At 38.0% G+C, this 20,328-nt stretch overlaps 1 protein-coding gene across 3 annotated transcripts in view; it reads left to right on the forward strand.

The window, feature by feature from the left end:
* Positions 1–20,328, forward strand: part of TBC1D5 (TBC1 domain family, member 5) — a 500,189-nt gene that overhangs the window by 342,065 nt on the left and 137,796 nt on the right. For all 3 annotated transcript variants that reach the window (XM_011977919.1, XM_011977920.1, XM_011977921.1), the window contains one exon: positions 14,552–14,658. In XM_011977919.1, coding sequence (XP_011833309.1) covers positions 14,552–14,658 — 107 coding nt within the window. The remainder of the gene's footprint in view (positions 1–14,551; positions 14,659–20,328) is intronic.

The following is a 20,328-nucleotide window of genomic DNA, read 5'->3' on the forward strand; positions in this document are numbered from 1 at the left end:
AAACAACTGCTGAAAAGTATTATGATTTTCTGTAACTGTAAACAGTTTACAATTTGCTGTTTTTTGACTTTGGCACATTACCAGTATATATTTTTAATTTAATCATCCTGTCTCCTATTCTAAGACCTACTTTTATCATTGTATAAAACATGGCAAATTTTTTGGCAGCTGAAGTCCTTACACATTTTTCATCTTTTCACTGATGACTTTATAAAATGTGAAAAAATACAGAAGTAATGAAGTGATTTATTTATTTCAATATTAACCCAACTTATTTTAATTTTGTTATTTAAGTCTGTAACAGTGGATGAGATCTCCTAAAAATAGAATGAATATTTGTCAGGTATTTACAGATCACTTCTCCTGTTCTCAAGAAGTTTACCAACTATTAGGGAAGACTGACATAAATGTTTTCAAATGAACATATTTGGTACTATAGTTGGGATGTGGATAGGTAGTGTAGGAGAGACACCTAACTCCCCTCTGGGCTGCCATGAGTGAATAGAGAAAATTGTGCAGATGTTGGCAAGCCAAATAAGAGGATCTGCATACAACGCAGAAGGAACAGCGTGAACAAAGGCCTGGAAGTGAAAAGCAGCTTATTGAGGATGTGTATATCAATGTGTTTCTACAAGCTGTTTGGTATTATTAGAGTACAAAGAGAGAGAGAGAGACTAGCCGCAAGTTATGAGACTAAAGAAAGAAACAGAAGGGTCATGATGACAGTCTTTCTATGGTAAGTGATAGGGAGCTATTGAAATGTCCAAAGCAGAAATGTGATCACTTGTAGGTCACTTTAGTGGCAATGGGGAAGATGAAGTCGAAGGAGACAAGAGCAAAGGCATCAGATAACAGTTATGACGGTAGTTCGGGAGAAAAACAGTGGATCAGAGAATTATTCAGAGCTAAAGTTAGCATGATTTAGTGATTAAATATGATAGGAGAGGGAGAATGGAAAATCTAGAAGAGTCTCCAGCTTGGAGGTATGAGTGACTGGGTGATATTTATTAACTTGGACAGAAAATACAAGGATTAAGAAGTTTTAGGAATGTTAATAATTAACTGGGCTTTGACTTTGCTGAGTTTTGAGATATTATAAGAAATTATAACCTAAAGATTTGAAAAATAAAGTTAAATGTCAATATCAAGGCTACAGATTTAATTTTGCAAATGATTAACAGGTGTTTGTTAAAACCATAACCACAGATGCAGAATAGGGTGACTATATATCAGAGTTTGTTTGGGATAGTCTTGGTTTACACCTGCTATCCCATAATAGTAATTATTTGTCCTTTTTCACTCTCAAAGACATTACATTAGGATCATAAAAATTATATGGTCCTATTACCTAAGGTGGGTACATATGGAAAGAGAACATGGGCAAAGGTGAAACTGGGTTTAACATCAGCATTTCAGAGGCACCAGAGGAGAAAAAGCCAAGGAAGAGCTTAACTTGTGTTGTAACCCCAGAGAACTGTCTGGAGCCAGGCAGAGAGAAGAAGGTCAGTAGTGCCCAGAACAGTAACACAAGGTTAGAAAAGTCTACTCACTTTGGGAACTGTGGAGGGACAGTCATTGGATACCTTTGCCAGGGTGAATTCAATGGACTGGTTGAGCAGAAGCTGGATTATGGTGGGTTGCAGAGTGAATAGACAGTTAAGAAATACAGTAGTCTTTTCTTCAGCTTTTTGTTATTGGGGTTTTTTTTTGTTTGTTTGTTTGTTTGTTTTTAATATATGCATTACTTTTTCAACTGAAAAGATAACTAAATAAAAACAAGGAATATGGAGATAGCAGGTATAGAGTGATCTTTGAGTAAGGAAGAAGAACGATGTAGCTAGAGGACAGTGCAGGGGCAAGGAAGATTAGATGGCTGTCATTAGACATTGGAGGCGGGGCAGAACTAATGGAGAGGTTTACTTCTCAAACCAGTCTGAGTTCCTACTTCAAAAATCAGCACAGTTTTCCCCACCCTGTTCCATGAATGAGATCTCTGAAAAAGCCAGGCATGGTGGCTCGAAACTGTAATCCCAGCACTTGGGAGGACAGGTCAGGAGAATCGCTTGAGCCTAGGAGTTTGAGACCAGTCTGGGACACGTGGTGAAACCCCATCTCTACAAAAAATAAAATTTGACTGGGTGTAGTGGCTTGTGCCTATAGTCCCAGCTACTCAGGCTGAGGTAGGAGAATCATTTCAGTCCAGGAGGTCAAGGCTGCAGTAAGCCATGATTGCGCCACTGCACTCCAGAGCGTGGGTGACAGAGCAAGACCCTGTCTAAACAACAAAAAAAGAGAGATCTATGAAAAGAGAAAATATCTTCTTTGTTTTGAAGCGTTCGCTTGTTTATTGTCTGTTCTTCACACCCCACCCCTAATCCCTATTCCCCAGTGAGAGACAGGGTTTTGTCTGTCTTGGTTTCCCTCCCACATACTAGCATCTAGAATTGGGCCCAGGGCATAGTAAACCTCCAGAAAAATATTTTTTGAGTGAAATAATTGAGGAAATAAGGGTCCAGAGGCAGTAGAAGAGAACTGGGTCTGGAGTCCTATGAAAGACTGGCTGTGGAATAGGAATGAAAAGCTGGTGCTGATGCAGGAAGAAAGCACTAGGCTGCTTTCACAAGTAATCCAGTTCATAGGTGGAGAAGACAGAAAATGGAGGAATTCCATATCTGATAAAGGAGGAAACAAGGTTATCCACTGTGAGTGAGGCAGAGTAAGGTTAGTGGTTTGTGGGAAATGACTTGGAGCTGTGATAAAGATAGCTGATTAAGAGCCAAGAAAAGCCATGTGTAGCTGTTGAAGATCCTACAGAGAGAAACACTGGGAAGTGGTACCAGGCCTCAAAAAAAAAAAAAAAAAAGAGGTAGATTGTGATCCAGGCTTCCAAATGAATTAGGCAAGACTAAAGGGAGACAGGAGGGTAGAGGGTGCTGAGTTTATTTGAAAATAGTGGTTTAAGATGTATAAAGAGGGAAGCACAGCCAGGAAAAGATTAGGGAAAATTGAATGTATCAAGGAATTGGGTAAGGTAAAGCATGAGAGAGCTAAATGCATACAAAGTTGTGGTCAGACATAAAGCAATTCTAGATCTGCTTGGTATAGTTGAAGTGCGTGAAGGGGAGTTTAAGTCACTTAAAGACCAAGGGATTGTGAGGAAACTGGGGTTTTTGTTTAGTTCTCCATGGACACTTCACCAAGGATCCTAATAGGAAAAGGCGTAGAAAGAAATGTAATGAGCCTGCACCATAGCCTGAAATAAATGAAAAAGAGTGACCAAGAAAACAGCTTTTATTGAACCAGTCAATTATTCAGAGTCAACCATTCAACCAGTATTTACCAGTATATGGTACATAGATGACAGTGATGAAGGGACATGATAAGGCATAGAGGCATGGCATGAACTTCAAAGGAAGAGGGAGTTTTATGAAATGATAGGAAGCAATAGTTTGGAAGCTGAATCAAGGAGCAAGGTAGTCTTCCACCTCACATCTGGAGGTTGCAGAGGGAGCAGTGACTCTGGGAAGGTGAGGCTTAGAGGAAAAGACATTGTTCCCTAGAGAAAAGGATTGAGATAGAGGGGAGCAGCAGAAAGAAAAGGAATAGAGAACCGAATTGGACAGAGTTGCATAGGAGGTCAGTACTAGTTAGATGAGCTGATATTTTTGGCCATGGTCAAGAACTGAGAGGAAGGTGGACAACTTGCCAACCCCAGCTTTCCAAATAAATCATTCGTGTCAAGCTTTTATTTCATGCCAGTGGGTTCTGACTCATAATGTCGTGCTGGGGCTTCCAGAGTGGGGATGTTTAGTTACACTCAGTAGTTTAAATCTCATTCAAGAAGATTCATTCAAGAAATCTTAACTGAACACCACTGTACCAGGCTCTGAGCATTACATACGTTTTTTCTGAGCTACATTTGTAGGATGCTTAGAGGATGTTTCATCTGTGGGAAACTAAAAGAGCCCTCCTTCCGTGATGACATTCCTTCCTTGGGGTGCATGTGTCCTAGGGATTCAGTGGATGGGGATCGAAGGGTCTATGATCATCCTGATAGTGTGCAAAATATTGTGTAGGTATGCCTTTCTTTGGGTCAAATGTCTATAGTTTTCATCAGTTTCTCAAAGGAATACATGCCCAAAAAAATAGATAAGATTCACTGCATCTAGTCCAAAGTTCTGATTTTGTAGGCACAGATAAGGCCTGTTATGGACTAAATTGTATTCCCGCCCCAACAAAAGATATATTGAAGTCCTAACTTCTAGTACCTCAGAACGTGACCTAATTTGGGAATAGATTGTTGCAAATGTAATTAGTTAAGATGAGGTCATACTAATCCAATATGACTGGTGTGATAAGAAGAAGGAAATTTGGCAACAGACATGCACAGAGGGAAGACAATGTGAAGGTACAGAGGGAGAAGAAGGCCATGTGAAGACAACCAGAAGCAGAGGTTGGAGTGATATTATCTACAAGGCAAGGAATGACAAGGATTTTCAGCCATTACCAGAAGCTAGGAGAGAAATAGGAAACAAATCCTTCTTCTTTAGGAGAAACATGCTGCTAACACCAGAAGCAGGAGAGGCAAGGAGGATTCTCCCCTACAAGTTTCAGAGGGAACATGGTCCTACCAAAACTTTGATTTTGGACTTCTAGCCTTCAGAATTATGAAACAGTAAATTTCTGTTATTTTAAGCCACCCAGTTTTTGTTACTTTGCTGAATTATATGGATTAAAATTATACACAGAAAGAAACGTTGAGCAGTAAGGAAATAGTGTGAGAGTAATCATAAACCATTACTCCTGTAATCGTTTATGAATAGCCATACCCCCACCACACTATTTTTTAACTGACTTATTTCATATTATAAGTCACTCTTGTGATTCCTTGCTTCCCCTGGCTCCACCTACATCTTACTCCTATTTTCAGACCTAGGGTGAGGTAGCCTTTTTCCCAAATCTTTTCCTATTATTCTAGCTCTCATTGATTTCACACTTTTGCAGTCCTATAAGATCGTAATCAATACCACTAACTAAGTGCTACATTAGTTATGCTCTATTTTACATTTTTCCGTAGTTATTGTGCGTGTTGGTTCTATCTCCTCAACTAGATTGTGAGCTTCCTTGGTACCAGAACCACATTACAATTCTTTCCTACCTCTGAATGCATCTGAAGCTCTTCATGTGCCCAGTTAATATAGTACTTGGGGTAATGCCAGGCCAAAAGATACCATAGAGATCTTGGAGGGGTGGATTTGTGTGCTGTGATTGCTAAGAAGACAAGTGCTAGTCTCATTCTTAAAACAACTTAAATAAATAATGATTCTTTGAAAATATACTTTCAGCATAGCTTCTTCAAAGAAAGCATTGCCTACTTTTAAAAGTAGCTGAAATTTTCACATCTGTAAAATTTTTTATTGATTTTATTTATTTTGTTTTTGACTAGTATCAAAAAAGTCTCTATTTTAAACATACCATACCTTTTATTTGTCTTGTAAATTGCATTAATGGCTAAAACACTGTAAGTCTATTTATAGATTTTCCTTTTTTTTTTTTTTTTTTCCTGAGACGGAGTTTTACTCTTGTTACACAGACTGAGTGCAGTGGTGCGATCTTGGCTCACTACAACCTCTACCTCCTGGGTTCAAGTGATTCTCCTGCCTCAGCCTCCCAAGTAGCTGGATTACAGGAGCATGCCACCACACCCAGCTAACTGTTGTATGTTTGGTAGAGACAGGGTTTGACCATGTTGGCCAGGCTTGTCTCCAACTCCTGACCTCAGGTGATCTGCCTGCCTCAGCCTCCCAAAGTGCTGGGATTACAGGCATGAACCACCACGCCGGGCCTAGATTTTCTTAAAAGGAAAGTATTTCTCAAATATTTATTGCCTTTTTAAATGTGCTTTCTCTTTGAACACCATAAATGGAAAAGTTTCCTTCTTGGCACTTCTGCCCACTTCCTGCCTTTTTTTTCAGCCAGCGTAAGCATGTTACAATACTATAATTTTCCTCTGTTTTTGATAGAGATTTCTTTAGCCATTTCCTTGCCTGGCATGGCATGGCATGGCAGTTGTGGCCTCTTTGTGATTTCAAATATTACTCATTTTGCTTTCCTTTTAGATCTCTACTTACTCTTCAGCCACTGTCTGTCTGCCAGTATTTCCCGCTGTCCTAACCCAGAATTTCTATTTTTCTATTTTCTAGTTAACAGCATGTCCAATGTCATATTGATGTCAAAATGTGTTTATTTCAACGCAAATTGTATTTATTTGTCTTTTCTGGAAAAGCGTTGCTTAACAGTGACTACGAATTTTAAATCTCATGGTAATGTTACAAAGTTTTATCAAAGCACAAATGGATAGTCTTATTTTTGAAGGAGTGTTTAAGCACTTCCTGACTACTAGCTCTCCTCCCTCTGAGACATAAAATGGTGTCAATTGTTTTTATGATCATATCAGATATGTATATTAATGTACCCTGTTACAAACACCGTTTATACTACTTTATATCTTAGTTTAATAGTCTCCTCAAGTTTCACTAACAAAGGCTGATATACCATACTAGCACATTGTCTGTTATTTTGGGTTTCTTTTTTAATGTTTCCACAAAACTAAGTGGAAAATACAGTTCACATATACCCACTCCCCCAGATACCCATATTCTCCCCCACTATCACCATCCCAGTGAGAATGATACTTTTTTTTTCTTTTTTTTTGAGATGGAGTCTCACTCTGTCGCCCAGGCTGGAGTGCAGTGGCGCAATCTCGGCTCACTGCAAGCTCCGCCTCCTGGGTTCACGCCATTCTCCTGCCTCAGCCTCGTGAGTAGCTGGGACTACAGGTGCCTGCCACCACGTCCAGCTAATTTTTTGTATTTTTAGTAGAGACGGGGTTTCACCATGTTAGTCAAGATGGTCTCGATCTCCTGACCTCATGATCCACATGCCTTGGCCTCCCAAAGTGCGGGGATTACAAGTGTGAGCCACCATCCAGCCAGAATGATACATTTTTTACAGTTGATAAACCTGCATTGATACAGCATTATTGCCCAAAGTTCATAGTTTTACAGTAGGGTTCACTCTTGGTGTTATATACTCTGTGTGTTTGGACCAATGTATAATGACATGTATCCATCATTATAGTATCATACATACAGTAGTCCCTCCTTATCTGCAGTTTAAGTTTTCATAATTTCAGTTATCTGATACCAACCAAGATTCAAAAATATTAAATGGAAAATTCCAAAATAAAAAAAAACTCCTAAGTTTTAAATTGTATCCCATTCTGAGTAGCATGATGAAATCTGTAGCCACCCCACTCTGTTCTGCCCTGGACATGAATCTTCCCTTTGTCCGCATATCCACACTGCATAAGCTGCCTGCCCATTAGTCACTTAATAGCAATCTTGATTATCAAAGCAACTGTTGTTGGTATCACAGTGCTTGTGTTCAAGTAACCCTTGTTTTACTTAAAGCCTTAAAGCTCAAGAGTAGCGATGCTGGCATATTGTTATAATTGTTCTATTTTATTGTTAGATATTGTTGCTCATCTTTTACCATAATTTATAAATTGCCTAACTTATAAATTAAACTTTCATCATAGGTATGTATGTATAGGAAAAAGCATAGTACATATAGGGCTGAATACTATTTGAGGTTTCAGGTATCCACTGGGGGTCTTGGAACACATCCTAAAAATTCTCTGTGTCCTGCCTATGCATCGTCTGTCTCCCTCTAATTGCTGGAAACTACTTATCTTTTCACTGTCACAGTGTCATATAGTCAGATGAATGAAGTCTGTAGCCTTTTCAGATTGGCTTTTTTTTTCTTAACAATATGCAGTTAAGTTTCCTCTGAGGCTTTTCATGGCTTGATGGCACATTTATTTTTAATGCTGACTAATATTCCATTTTCTAGATACAATACAGATTGTTTATTAATTCACCCACTGAAGGACATCTTGGTGACTCCCTCATATACAAGTAAGATATCCACCCACTTTTCTCCTTCCATGCATCCCATTTCTCCTTAGCACCCCTGCCATAGGAGCCACTCCGTATCTGCCTTCGTTTGCTTCCACATATTGTTGGCTGACACCTCACTGACCCTGAAGTCTTCCATTTTAGGAGTTATCACAGCCCTTAGTGTGTATCATTATTATCAGCCCTACCCTAGGTTGCAATTAATTTTATGTTTCTCTTCCACTGGAATGTAAGAAAAAGTTGAGATTTAAAAAATTCTTTTCATGTCTTTAGAACTTGACTCAACATTTTAAATAAAACAGGTGTTTAATATAAACATTGAATGAATGAATACAGTCCAACACACAGAGAAGATATTGTCAGTACTACTTAAATACCTTACGTACTTCAGCCATTTTTACTGACAATGTATATTTCTGATTAAGGCACTAAAAATCACAAAACGCAATGAAATAAAGTGTATGTGTGTGTGTCTATTTTCAGATATAACTAATTCCCAACCTATGGTTTTCTTTCATTTCAATTTGTAATTAAGAGAGTCAAATGTATGAATCAGGCTTACTGATTATTTTCTACATCTTAATCCACACCAATTTTTTCAGGCTTCATTTCCATGACATTTTACAGAATGTCATTATGTGGAAGTAGAACTTGGGCTTTGATTCTGAGTACTTACCTTTAATTACCACAATAGTGTTCACAGTTTGCATTAGAAGACTTTGTTTTGGCCAGGTTTAGTGGCCTATCATGCCTGTAATCCCAGCACTTTGGGAGGCCAAGGCAGCAGGATCGCTGGAGCCCAGGAGTTCAAGACCAGCCTGGGCAACATAGTGGGATCCCCGTCTCAATTTAAAAAAAAAAAAAAAAGAATTAGCCAGGCATGATGACACATGCCTATAGTCTCAGCCACTAGGGAGGCTGAGGTGGGAGGATCGCTTGAGCTCAGGAGGTCAAGGCTTCAGTGAGCTGTGATCATGCTACTGGACTACAGCCTGGGTGACAAGAAGGAGATTGTGTCTCCAAAAAAAAAAAAGAATCCTCTTTTTTTTTTTTTTTAAGCCTCTGTCACCCAGGCTGAGTGCAGTGGTGCTATCTAGGCTCACTGCAACCTCCACCTCCCGGGTTCGAGCAATTCTCCTGCCTCAGCCTCCTGAGTAGCTGGGATTACAGGCACCCGCCACCATGCCCAGCTCTTTTTTTGTATTTTTAGTAGAGACGAGATTTCACCGTGTTAGCCAGGATGGTCTTGATCTCCTGACCTCACCATCCACCCACCTCGGCCTCCCAAAGTGCTGGGATTACAGGCGTGAGCCACTGCGCCCAGCCAAGAACATTGTTTTTATACATATCATCTCATTATTTCCTCAGTCAATAATGAGATAGAGAAGGTGGAGAAAACAGAAGCCTGTGCACGTAATTGATATCCTTCAAAGTTCATAGTACAAACGGCATTCCTGGAGCTAACATGCCATCTTTCTGACTTTTCTAATACAGTGATCTTTCTCTGCTCACACGCTAGCCACTGGCAATTCTGTACTTTTATACTTGCTTACTTACTGCCTTCCAGTTGGAAGCACTATATATTTAAACATAGAAATTATTGAGTAAAGATCTCTTATGTTATTGCTTGATCTCTTATTAAATGAGATTCTGTTTAAAGTGTATTAAGTGGGAAAAGTAACAATTTTTTAAGTCTTTTTTCCAAGCCCAAAGAGTGAGCTGCTCTGAATTTGAGATTGTCCTCTTTCCTAAAAATGAAATTAAAACTCTCATATTATTCCGCACAAAATCTGCTAGAGTAATAAAGACTTACCAAAGAGTATCCAAGTGTTTACATAAGAGTATGTGTTGGTCTTCGGTTTCAAGGATGGTTGTTGTAGTGATTGGATGGTGCTCAAAGAGGCAGTTGTCACAAAGCCAACTGAGGAAGAAAACCCAGAAGGACAAAATTTTACAAGGGTTTTAAACACTAGACTAAAACCACTTTTTGTGGAGGATATGACTGTGTTTTATATTTGGCTTTCTCCAAAACTGAAGAGAGTAAAATTTTTTTTGTTTCTATTTATGTTTTATACCCCAGCCTCCCTCTGACCACTTGTTTTCTGGTCCATTGGCAATCCCATTTTGTTTCTTGCCATTTGTACTTAGGAAAGTCAGAATAGTAAGGGCCTTTAAATAGGTGAAGATTATGCAGGCAGTAATTATGTGTTCTTTCCTGCATGTAGTAGGCCCTCAACAAATATTTTTTTTCAGAGAGCATTGCATTATTGAATGCTTTCTCTATGCCGGGTGCCTGGCAAGGCACTTTCATTACACATTGACTTTGTTTTCAGTCAAGTACAATTAACTATGAGAAAAACTTTTTCCTTTTTTAAAAGAAAGGTTTTCTTTTTTGTTAGCTCATTTTATTTTATAATTAATCTATGATTATTTGTTTTTATATGCCATTTTATAGGTAAATACAAGAATGTATGCCTATTTCTAAATATTTGCTATTCTTGGCCTTTGACACCGAGGACTTTTTTCAGTTTATACCGATACCCCTGTCATGCACTTGCTAAGAATGTAGGAAAGTAGAAGAGTAGGGGGTGAGGCTTTCAGTCTACACAGACCCAGGTTCAGCCCTGTCTTTGCTTTTCAGTAGCTCTGTGGCGTTGGCTGTGTTGTTACCTACTCTGCACTACCTCATCTATAACAGTCAGTGATAATGCTTTCCTTAGGGGGAATTAGGAGGACTCATGAGACCTTTATAAAATGTATGACTAGTTTTCAGGCATATTATAGGTACTCGATAAGTGATAGATATTTTGGGGGGGGTCAGGCGAGAAATTAAAGGAAGTCTATAGAGTTTCGTGTTTTGTGGTAGTTTTCAGTCCGTTTTATTATGTTGACAAAGAAAGTGTATCTCAATATGAACTTGAATAATTTGAAAAAGTATTGCATGTATTTACAAACATTACAGTTGTAAGTGTGGTTAATTTTGAATTATGTGTAAGTTATTGATCCACATTGCTTTAAACTTTCTCAAAACAGTTACTTTTTCTGCATATCATTACTGATTTCACTTTTTGGTTTATTTGTACCTGCTGGAGAAACTAAATCATCTCTTCAGACCACTCCAGAATAGTTGTGGGGTGCATAAAGATTCAGAGAAGTCAGCTCTGCGTCATGTGGAGGTAATACTATTCATCAAGGATGAATTGAGCAAGATAGGGAAACGTACCACGTAGCAGCTGGCCCACTCTTACAGAAAGCCTGTAGATAGAGTAAGCAGTATTGTCTCATTTTATAAATGAGAGAAATAAAGTTTCAATGAAGTTGGGCAGCTTGCCTAAATTCACCATATTATAAGTGACTAGGCTGTCTAATCTAGTTCTCATTCCAAATCCATTAACTTTTCTTAGGTACTACTTACCTTTGCTTTTACCTTCCCTAAATCAACTCTTTAGAATGTGCCTTCACTATTTTGTTTTTAAAGCATAAACATACTTCATTTTAAATGTAGGTAGATGCCAAAACTCAATAATTTTTCTTAATCTTTCACTTGTTACCTCATGTCTCTGCCCTGCTCTGATAGAATAAATATTGGGGAAAGAACAGTATTACAGATTAGTTTTTCATTTTCAATAAAAGTTTACTGTGAAGTTCAAAACTAAATTCTTATTGTGTCAGATCCTTGCTAGTTTGTTTTTAAACCAGCTTGCGTAATTCTCTTCTACCTACTTTAAACTTGCTGTAGTTATTCAAAAGGAGATTTAATACTTAGCATATCTATTTGCAAATTAAGGGTATTTCTAAAAGTGTGGATTTTCATTAGCAAATTAGAGATACCGTTATCTGAAAGCAGTGAACTTAACTTATTAGCTGTTATATTCCTAGTGCCAGTGCCTAGCATAGCCTCTGGATATCTGGCATTTAGTAGATGCTCAGGAAATGTTCATTGCATGCAGTGATTGGATGGATGAATAGAAAGATAAAAGAATGTTAGCTTCTTCATTTGTTCCTCAAGTAGAATTTTAATACATTATTTGGCTTCCTTTATATATTTTATAGCTTCTGATAGCTTGAAAAGTTTTAACAACTTATAAAATAACAGGATTATTGCTCTAGTCTCTATCTATATATTTATATCTAAATCAGTCTGTTCTATAGGAGTTCAAGACCAGTCTGACAACATAGCAAGAGCTTGTCTCTTCAAAAAACTTAAAAACTAGCCAGGCATGGCAGTATGCTTCTGTAGTCCGTCCTAGCTTGGGGCAGGAGGATTGCATGAGCCCAGGAGTTTGAGACTGCAGTGAGCTGTGATCATGCCACTGCACTGTAGCCTGGGTGACAGAGCAAGACCCTGTCTCTTAAAAAAACAGTAAATAAATAAATAAATGATTAATCAATCAATCAAGCTTTTCTGGAGACTGGGTTATGCTGATCTTCTAGTATAGTTAAAACTGCTTCACTAGAATAGTAGTAATACTTTATAGTATGCATCCATGATGTCTCTTGATTTTCGAAACAATGGCCTTTCAAAACAAATGTCTTGTAATAGAGTACAGACTCTGCAGCTAGACTTTTGGGTTTCCAATCTTGCCCTCCTAGGGAATCACTGGTAACTTGTGCAAGTGACTTAACTTCTCCAAGTATCAATATTTGCATCTGTAAAACAAAGATAATAATTGTCCCTCTATAAGAATGTCATAAAAATTAATTGAGATAATGTAGGTAAAGTTCTTAGCATGTGGCCTGGCTACAGAAAGCTTTAATAATTCACTGTTAGCTTAGTCGTGTTAGTAGTAATAGCGGCTTAGTATTACACATCTGCCCTTCTGTGCTGTAATTTTCTCCAGAGTAAGGACTCAGTTTTGTTTATCTCTACGTGCTCCCCTAGCATAGGGCCTGTCGTGAATGAGGTACTCAGCAAATAATTATTGGGTTGAATGAAGCAGTCAAATAAATTTTTTCAATCAAAAAGTTGTTTTCCAAGTGACTAAACTTAAGCTCACAGAGGTTACCTGAACTGGTTTTAAACAGCTGCTATAAATCAGTCTCATAGATTATATCATTTAATCTTAAGGCAACTTGATGAAAGGTTCAGATAAAGCCCCGGATTCAAACCTACATCTCTGTGTCATGAGATCAAAAACTTTTCCACAAAACTTTCCTGCCTCTTTACAAAATATGTAAGAATTCTTTCTTGGTCAATTACTAATGTATAATTACTTTTTGAGTTATAAGGTGAATTGATTAAGTCTTAATTACTTGCTAGATCTCAAAGAAATCTGTACATAAAACCATTATGCTATTCTCAGTATCTTAGCTTTTTGAATTTCTAGAGAAAAAAAGGACAGCAGGTAACTGAAGGTAAATATGAAAAAATGAACAAATAAGAGTCTGAACAGATACAGAAAGGGTAGGATAAGTGAGTGCTTTACAAATGAAAGCAGATGTATGAAATTACAAGCTGTCATAGCAGCAATGGAAATGAAGATGATAAAGTGGTTCCTTACATAGATTATAATTATTCATTTTGCCCAGTCCTGTCTCCTTTCCCCATAGTGCTCATAGGAGGGGGAACAGTAGAAAGTTATAGCAAGAAATAGTATTCCAACAGCAGAAGAAAAAATAATCTAAAAATCAAAGATATTTCTAATTATAACTTCTAGTTGTTGATGTTGTTTCTATTGAATCACAGTTGTTTTCTTATGGAACATTTTTCAAGTAACTGATTAATGAAAAGGCTTCAGTTGCAACCACAGAAGTTAAAACTGTAAAGTTTCTTCACAATCAGTGCTGTGGAGGCAGTCAGTGTGGTTCACAAAGCAAGCATTGTTAATGGGCCTGACTGTGACAGCAGTGGCAGATAAGATTGCCAAGAAGTAAAGTAGTTTACATACACCTGCCTGAAAAGATGTGTTTCATAGTTACACCCATAATTAGGTTGATTTGAAAAAAAATTAAATGACAGGCTGCAGAACACATTTAGACTTAACCTATGACAATTTTGACACTTTTCCTCCAAGAAATGCTGCTTAGATATTCTCTCCCTAAATCTCGTTACCTTTAGAAAAACAAATAATTAGTAGAAATTCTACTTTCTTTAGTTTTGAATTATATAATATTTACCCATACAAAAGAAAAAAATGTAACAAGTTATAATATATAATAATCAAGGTAAATATTGTTTCATGGAAATCTCAAACTGGTTCTTTTTCATTCATACGACTTTTATTACTAATTTCTAAGTAGAAAAACAGGAGACACTTAAACACAGCCATGTAAATGGCAATAAATATACATGGTTCTGAGAATTTATGTTGCAGATGTACACATACCTGTATATGAAGTTCTTCTTTCCAACACCCCCTGAGGATAAGTGCTAATACGTTAGATTGCAGTTAACAATACAATGTGTTCCTTCAAAGGCAATTTGGTAAAGATCCCTTCTTTCTACTTCCTTTTATCAAATCAGTTGAGTTATTGGTTTGCTTTCATTGACTCTGAGTTGTTAGTTTTTATATTCTCAGCACTGCAGAGTATCTTATAGTATTGCATCTGAATTATTTTTTCCTCTTATTTAGTGATCTCTAGTAACTACCAGACCTGTCTCGGCCTTCTGATGCATTACCCATTCATCGGGGATGTACACTCACTGATTCTTAAGGCTCTGTTCCTTAGAGACCCAAAGGTAAGCTTCCCCAGTAGGATATACATAATTTTAAGTTGGGTGAAAAATAGACTTCTCTGTGTAGAGTCTAAGAATTCCGAATGTGGAGTTTGCCTAATAGTTGATGAATTGCCTAATGGTAGCATTTGCCTAAAGTTGTAGGCCAAAACTCACATACCTCATTGGCCAGCAACTCAGCAGGCAAATTAAGTGGACCTTGCCATAAGAAACTGGAACACATGTCTCTTTTCCCACAGAAGGCTGTTCTATGCTTTTCCCTTCCTCACAAGTCAAGGAAATAGTTGAGAAACTACCACTCCTTATAGCCAAACTATATTGTCATTGGTACCCCACACAGGGGTTTATTTATCCAAGTAGAACCTTGGGGGCCATATGAAGATCAAGAAAGTAGCTTTATATAAAGGACTAGTTCCATAAGAGTGGATACAATGAAACACTAAATTATTTTATATTATGATATGTATTAATATTTCTTATTTGAGGGGTTAAGAGTAATAAAATAAAGATTTAAACAGACTTTTAACACTGAATTCTCTATTTGAGCGTAAAGCAATTCACCAAAATTTTCTTTACACTTTGGAGAAAAAGTGTGCTCTTTTACAACTAATGTTATATTTCTTGAAAATAAGAACATTTAATGATCTAAAAAAATCTGTGAATCCTTGCTACTTTTGAGCCAAACAAAAATATTGGAAGAAGTATAAGAGAGAAAGCTTCAAACACGAATATCAGAATGCCAGGCATTGGATGGTAATCCCAGCCTTTGGCTCTTTGGCAACCCTCCCAACAGTCATGTTGGCAGTTGTCTAACTGTCTCTGAGTCAGTCAGTCTGTCTGTGGGTTCCATTGCCAAAGCTCTGTCTTATCAACTGGGGCCTCCAAGTTTAATGTAAATTTAGAATCTAAAGGATTTCTGTCCTTTCCTTGGTTGTTGACTTCAACCTTTTAGTATATCCTTTATTCTTTGATTGATTTAAAAGAATTTACTTCCTTATGCCTATATCTGTTCTGTAAATTTATGAACTTTCATATCATTTTTCTTACACAAAGCAGTTTCATTAAGCATCAGAAATATAATCCATTATTTCTCTGATGCATAAGGAAGCATACTTTTTTCTGGTAAGGCTTACGAATCTGACTATGAAAATTGAAAGTTCCATATTTATATTTTATGTACATATGTATTTGTAAGTTGTGTGACTATATACTCCCTACCCCCCAAAAAAAACCCCACAAGATGACAAAATATCTGTAAAATAAGATTAAAGAATGAGGTTACTGGTCAATGAGATACGAGTTTTGATCTACAAACTTATGGAAAATTCTATCAGCTTAGCGTTAGGAATTTTTAGAATCATACAGAGTGGAAAACATTGCTAAAATAGCAATTTGAATTTTCTACTTGCATGATTTGTTTGTTTTAATTGAAGGAAGAAATGAATATGTTTTCAAAACCTATCGATCTTGGTAATTTTTCCCTAGCTAAATGTGGTTGATATTTCTGTGAATCACTCACTTATCCAGCTTCAGAATTGTTTATTCTAAGTTCATCAGTGTTTGTTAGAGGAACCTAAATGCCCTTTCATATTAGTATGATTTTAATGGAGTACTTTCTATCTCAATAAAGTTGTGTACATATAATGAAGCAAATTCTACAAGCATTAAAATATAGATTCTTTAAGGTTTAAGAGAAAAAAATAATAGGGTATCTAAAAAAGGGAATTCCCCACCTTCACATTCAGAGTCTTATCAAGTAAAAACATGATCAGTACAATGACCTTAAACTGATATTCCTGAGACATAAAAAATTGGGCATGATGAGGGAGTCATGTTTAAAAGGCTCAGTAGAATAAGTTCACGGAATGACGATATCTATGGGAAAAGTAAAGAAAGCTGTGTAGCCTTTAAAAAGGGGCTTTCAGATGGCTAACCCAGCAAAGTGGTAGATATAGTTAAGTGTATACATGGCTGACCCATGAACATCATTTTACAGATTTTAAGTAGTAACTAAAGTCACTTGACACACATGTTAATATGGGTCTGTGGCAGTGTAGTGTTCTGCAAGGAACCTGAGTTAGGAATTGGGACCTTGGGTCAAACCTTGGCTCTGCTACCAACATCTTCATTATTTTGGAAAAATCATGCTTGCTGAGCCTTGGGCTTCTCTTTTGTAATATTTGGAGGTTGAATTAAATTGTCTCTGATGACCTGCTTAAGCAGAACATCCTTTGTCTTTGAAGAATTGACTTTTTCTTTTTTTTTTTTTGGAGACGGAGTGTCGCTCTGTCGCCCAGGCTGGAGTGCAGTGGCACGATCTTGGCTCACTGCAAGCTCTGCCTCCCAGGTTCAAGCGATTCTCCTTCCTCAACTTTCTGAGTAGCTGGGACTATAGGTGCCCACCATCACATTCAGCTAATTTTTGTATTTTTAGTAGAGATGGGGTTTCACTGTGTTGGCCAGGATGGTCAAGAACTGACTTTGAATTGATGCAGGATCTCTCTCAGTCAGTCTGCCAGCTGGGGACCTCCACGGCCAGCGACGTTCCCACCCAGAGCCTCATTCAGCCCTGGGCCTGCCGTAGGAGGCACCCCATCCACTCGGCCCACTGGACCATGCCTGGTTTGCACACCAGCCCAGATCCTGTGGCTGCTGTGAGTGTGTGCTCAGCTGCCAATGGGAGGCGGTACGTGAGCAAGTGAGTGCAGGGTCCAGCTAGCTGTTCTGAGTGCCATCACAGACTTGGGCTCCATGCGGGGCTTGCAGCTGGACCAGGTGTGTTACAAACCACTCCGGCGGTAGACTGGCATCATGAACACAGTGGTGTCCAGGCAGCAGTGCCCACAACCCTGAAGCCCCAGAGGGGATGTTACAGCATGCTGATTAGCTATTTTAGTCCTACTGTCTGCAGCCCAGTGGACAGCAGCGTGTTAACAGCTCTGTCAGCCCCTTGCCTCACTCTGGCTCATGGCTCCAGGGCTGGTTCAGCCTTGCTGCTGCTTCCCATCACATGGAGTCACTACCCTCTGCCAGCAGAGGGCAGAGGACCACAGTTGTTACAGCCTTCGGTGTACCCATGTTCAGTGGATCCTGAGTTCTGGTCCTGCATCCAAGAGCAAGATCATGCTGACAATTGAAGGGTGAGGAGGGTGGAGAAAATATTTATTGATGGTGAAACAGCTTTCAGTGGAGAAGGGATGCAAGGGTGGTCCTCTACCCAACGCTGGGTGGTTTCTCTCCATGTGGCTAGGTCCAGGGCTTTTATGGGCTCAGAATAGGAAGTGTGTGCTGATTGGTTTGTGAGTATGCAAAAAAAGGCTCAAACAAAGGCACCACTTAGAGGTGGGCACAACAGTGTAAAAAACCAATTAGGAAAGGGTAGGTGTATGTAAAATATGTGAAGGGTTGGGTTCAATCAGAGAAAAGCACGCAAAACAGGAAGACAGGTTTTCAAACCAGTCCATGGATTTACCCCGGGACTTGTAGCTAGGCTTTAAACTGTCTTTGACTTGAAGGTCAGGTTTCACCGGGAACCCATCCCTGTCTACTTAGGATTCATCTGCTTCCTGCCGCCATTACAATGAACTAACAAGGTCCAACCCAGTGCTGCAAAAGTAAAGTGAGAAAAACAGTAAATTTATCTATATTATAGAAATCCACAAGTGGACAGAGTTTTCAGTGTTGTTAATTGTCAATTATAAAGTCATAAAAGAGGCCATTTATGCTAAGGGAGGAAAAAAGAGGGAAAGATGGTACTAGTACCCCTGCCTATAGCCTCTGAAAATTCACACGTCATAGTGCTTTAAATGTTTTCTATTAATAGCAACAGTGAAACACTCACAATACTGTAATCATTCCTGAGTCACATAGATCAGAGTAAGTATTTAAACACACAATTCTCAATGAAATTAACTAGTAGAAAGATGAGATTTGAGACATGAAAGCATATTTTCCCATTTCCTAGTTTCATATGACTATAGTGTTGAATGCTGCTAACAGTTCAGTAAAATAAAAATAAACAAGGAACTCTGAGCCTTAGTAGGTTCATTGTCAACCTTCAGAAAAGCACTTTGTCCTACCGTCATCCCTAAATTGCTTAGTTGAGAATACATTCTGCAAGTATAGCTTGAGACATAAAGTTCTAATTGTTTTATGTTAGAGATAGCCTTTACTGTGGAAAGATTTCTTATTTGAATAGACTGAAAAAAGTAGGCCTAAAAACTATAATAATAGGATCATACTCCTTCATAGTTTTCCAAGCACTCTGACATTAATCAACAACCCTATGAAGTAGGCAGAGCAGGTTATCTTTCCTCAGTTTTTTCAGTAGGGAGAGATTAAGTTTATGTGACTTTCCCAAGGTCAAAAAGCTTATAAGCTCCCAAGCCAGCTAGAGTGGCATCATGACTGTTCTGTCTTTTCATTCCCTCCTCGGATTCCTGGCATCTGTTCTACATTCCCCATGAAACAATTTTCAGGTTCAGATAGGACATGTCCTCCCTTTTGAGTACCCACGGCACTGCGTATTTTATCTATATGCATGTGTGTTTTGTCAGTTACTACGCCTTAGGACTGGATCCTGCTCATTTTTTAGCACTCAGCTTTGTGTCCTGCATATCTTGGTATAAAGGAAATAGTGATAGAATTGATTTCTGATTCAAATGCCATGCCTCATTCCAGTTCACCACACTGACTCTAATCTAGTTGGACGTCATCTAGCATATTTCTGGAACATTCCACAAAAGCCATAGCCAATGGTATATTTTTCAGCTGCCATTTTTATCAAGATAGTGAATTAATTATACAACTTGAACGTAAAGAGCATCTAGTTCCTTAATTTGCTATATATCAGAATTATTTAAAATCCTGTTACTACCATCATATATTACGGAATACAGAAGACATAGCAAAGAATCTAGTTAATTTAATTCCCTTAGGCTGTCAGAGTTTTAGAACTGCAAAGAACCTAGACAGTCTTATCCAACTTCTCCTTTCATAGATGAAAAAGTGAGAATAAAGATGAAGCTTAGAGACTTATTCAAGGTCACACAGCTTTTTAGTGGCAGACCAGCAACGACCCATCTTCAGACCACCTTTCCATGCAGGAACTGTGACTTTATTAGTTTTAAAAATATTGGACTTCTACTTACATATTTCTCATACAAATTCCTCATCTGTAATAAATGAAACTGCCATATATGTAAGTGGCCCAGGAACTAGTTGAAGTTTTTAAAAATGTATGCCTTATGAAGACTGGTTATCAAATATCTGTTTTTAGCATCCTATACTCTGCACATGGTAAATACAACTTCTATACTTCGCTCTTCAGACCACAGCCCTAATTCTCATTTTCTTGTCTTTATCATATTAGAACTACTGAGCAGATTTCCAAAAACAATCCACAAAATGAAGTTAGAGGGATAGAAGGAGGACAATCTGAAAAATATGAAGTGATTAAAAAACATTGTTCTAGCTAGTTGTTCACATGCAAAAAAAATTTTAAAACCCAATTAGAAATAAAAGTCATAGAAAATGTGAACATATTGTGTTCCTTAAATAACCAGATGTTCTTTCCTTCCTGAAGGCAGTAAGGGCTAGGAAAAAAGGTTTAAAACTATTGTTTTAAGTTAACTGTGAATTTTGCAAATCTGTTTTTACCCTTTAGCAAATAAA

This window comes from Mandrillus leucophaeus, unplaced genomic scaffold (assembly GCF_000951045.1).
Source record: "Mandrillus leucophaeus isolate KB7577 unplaced genomic scaffold, Mleu.le_1.0 Scaffold186, whole genome shotgun sequence".
NCBI lineage: Eukaryota > Metazoa > Chordata > Mammalia > Primates > Cercopithecidae > Mandrillus > Mandrillus leucophaeus.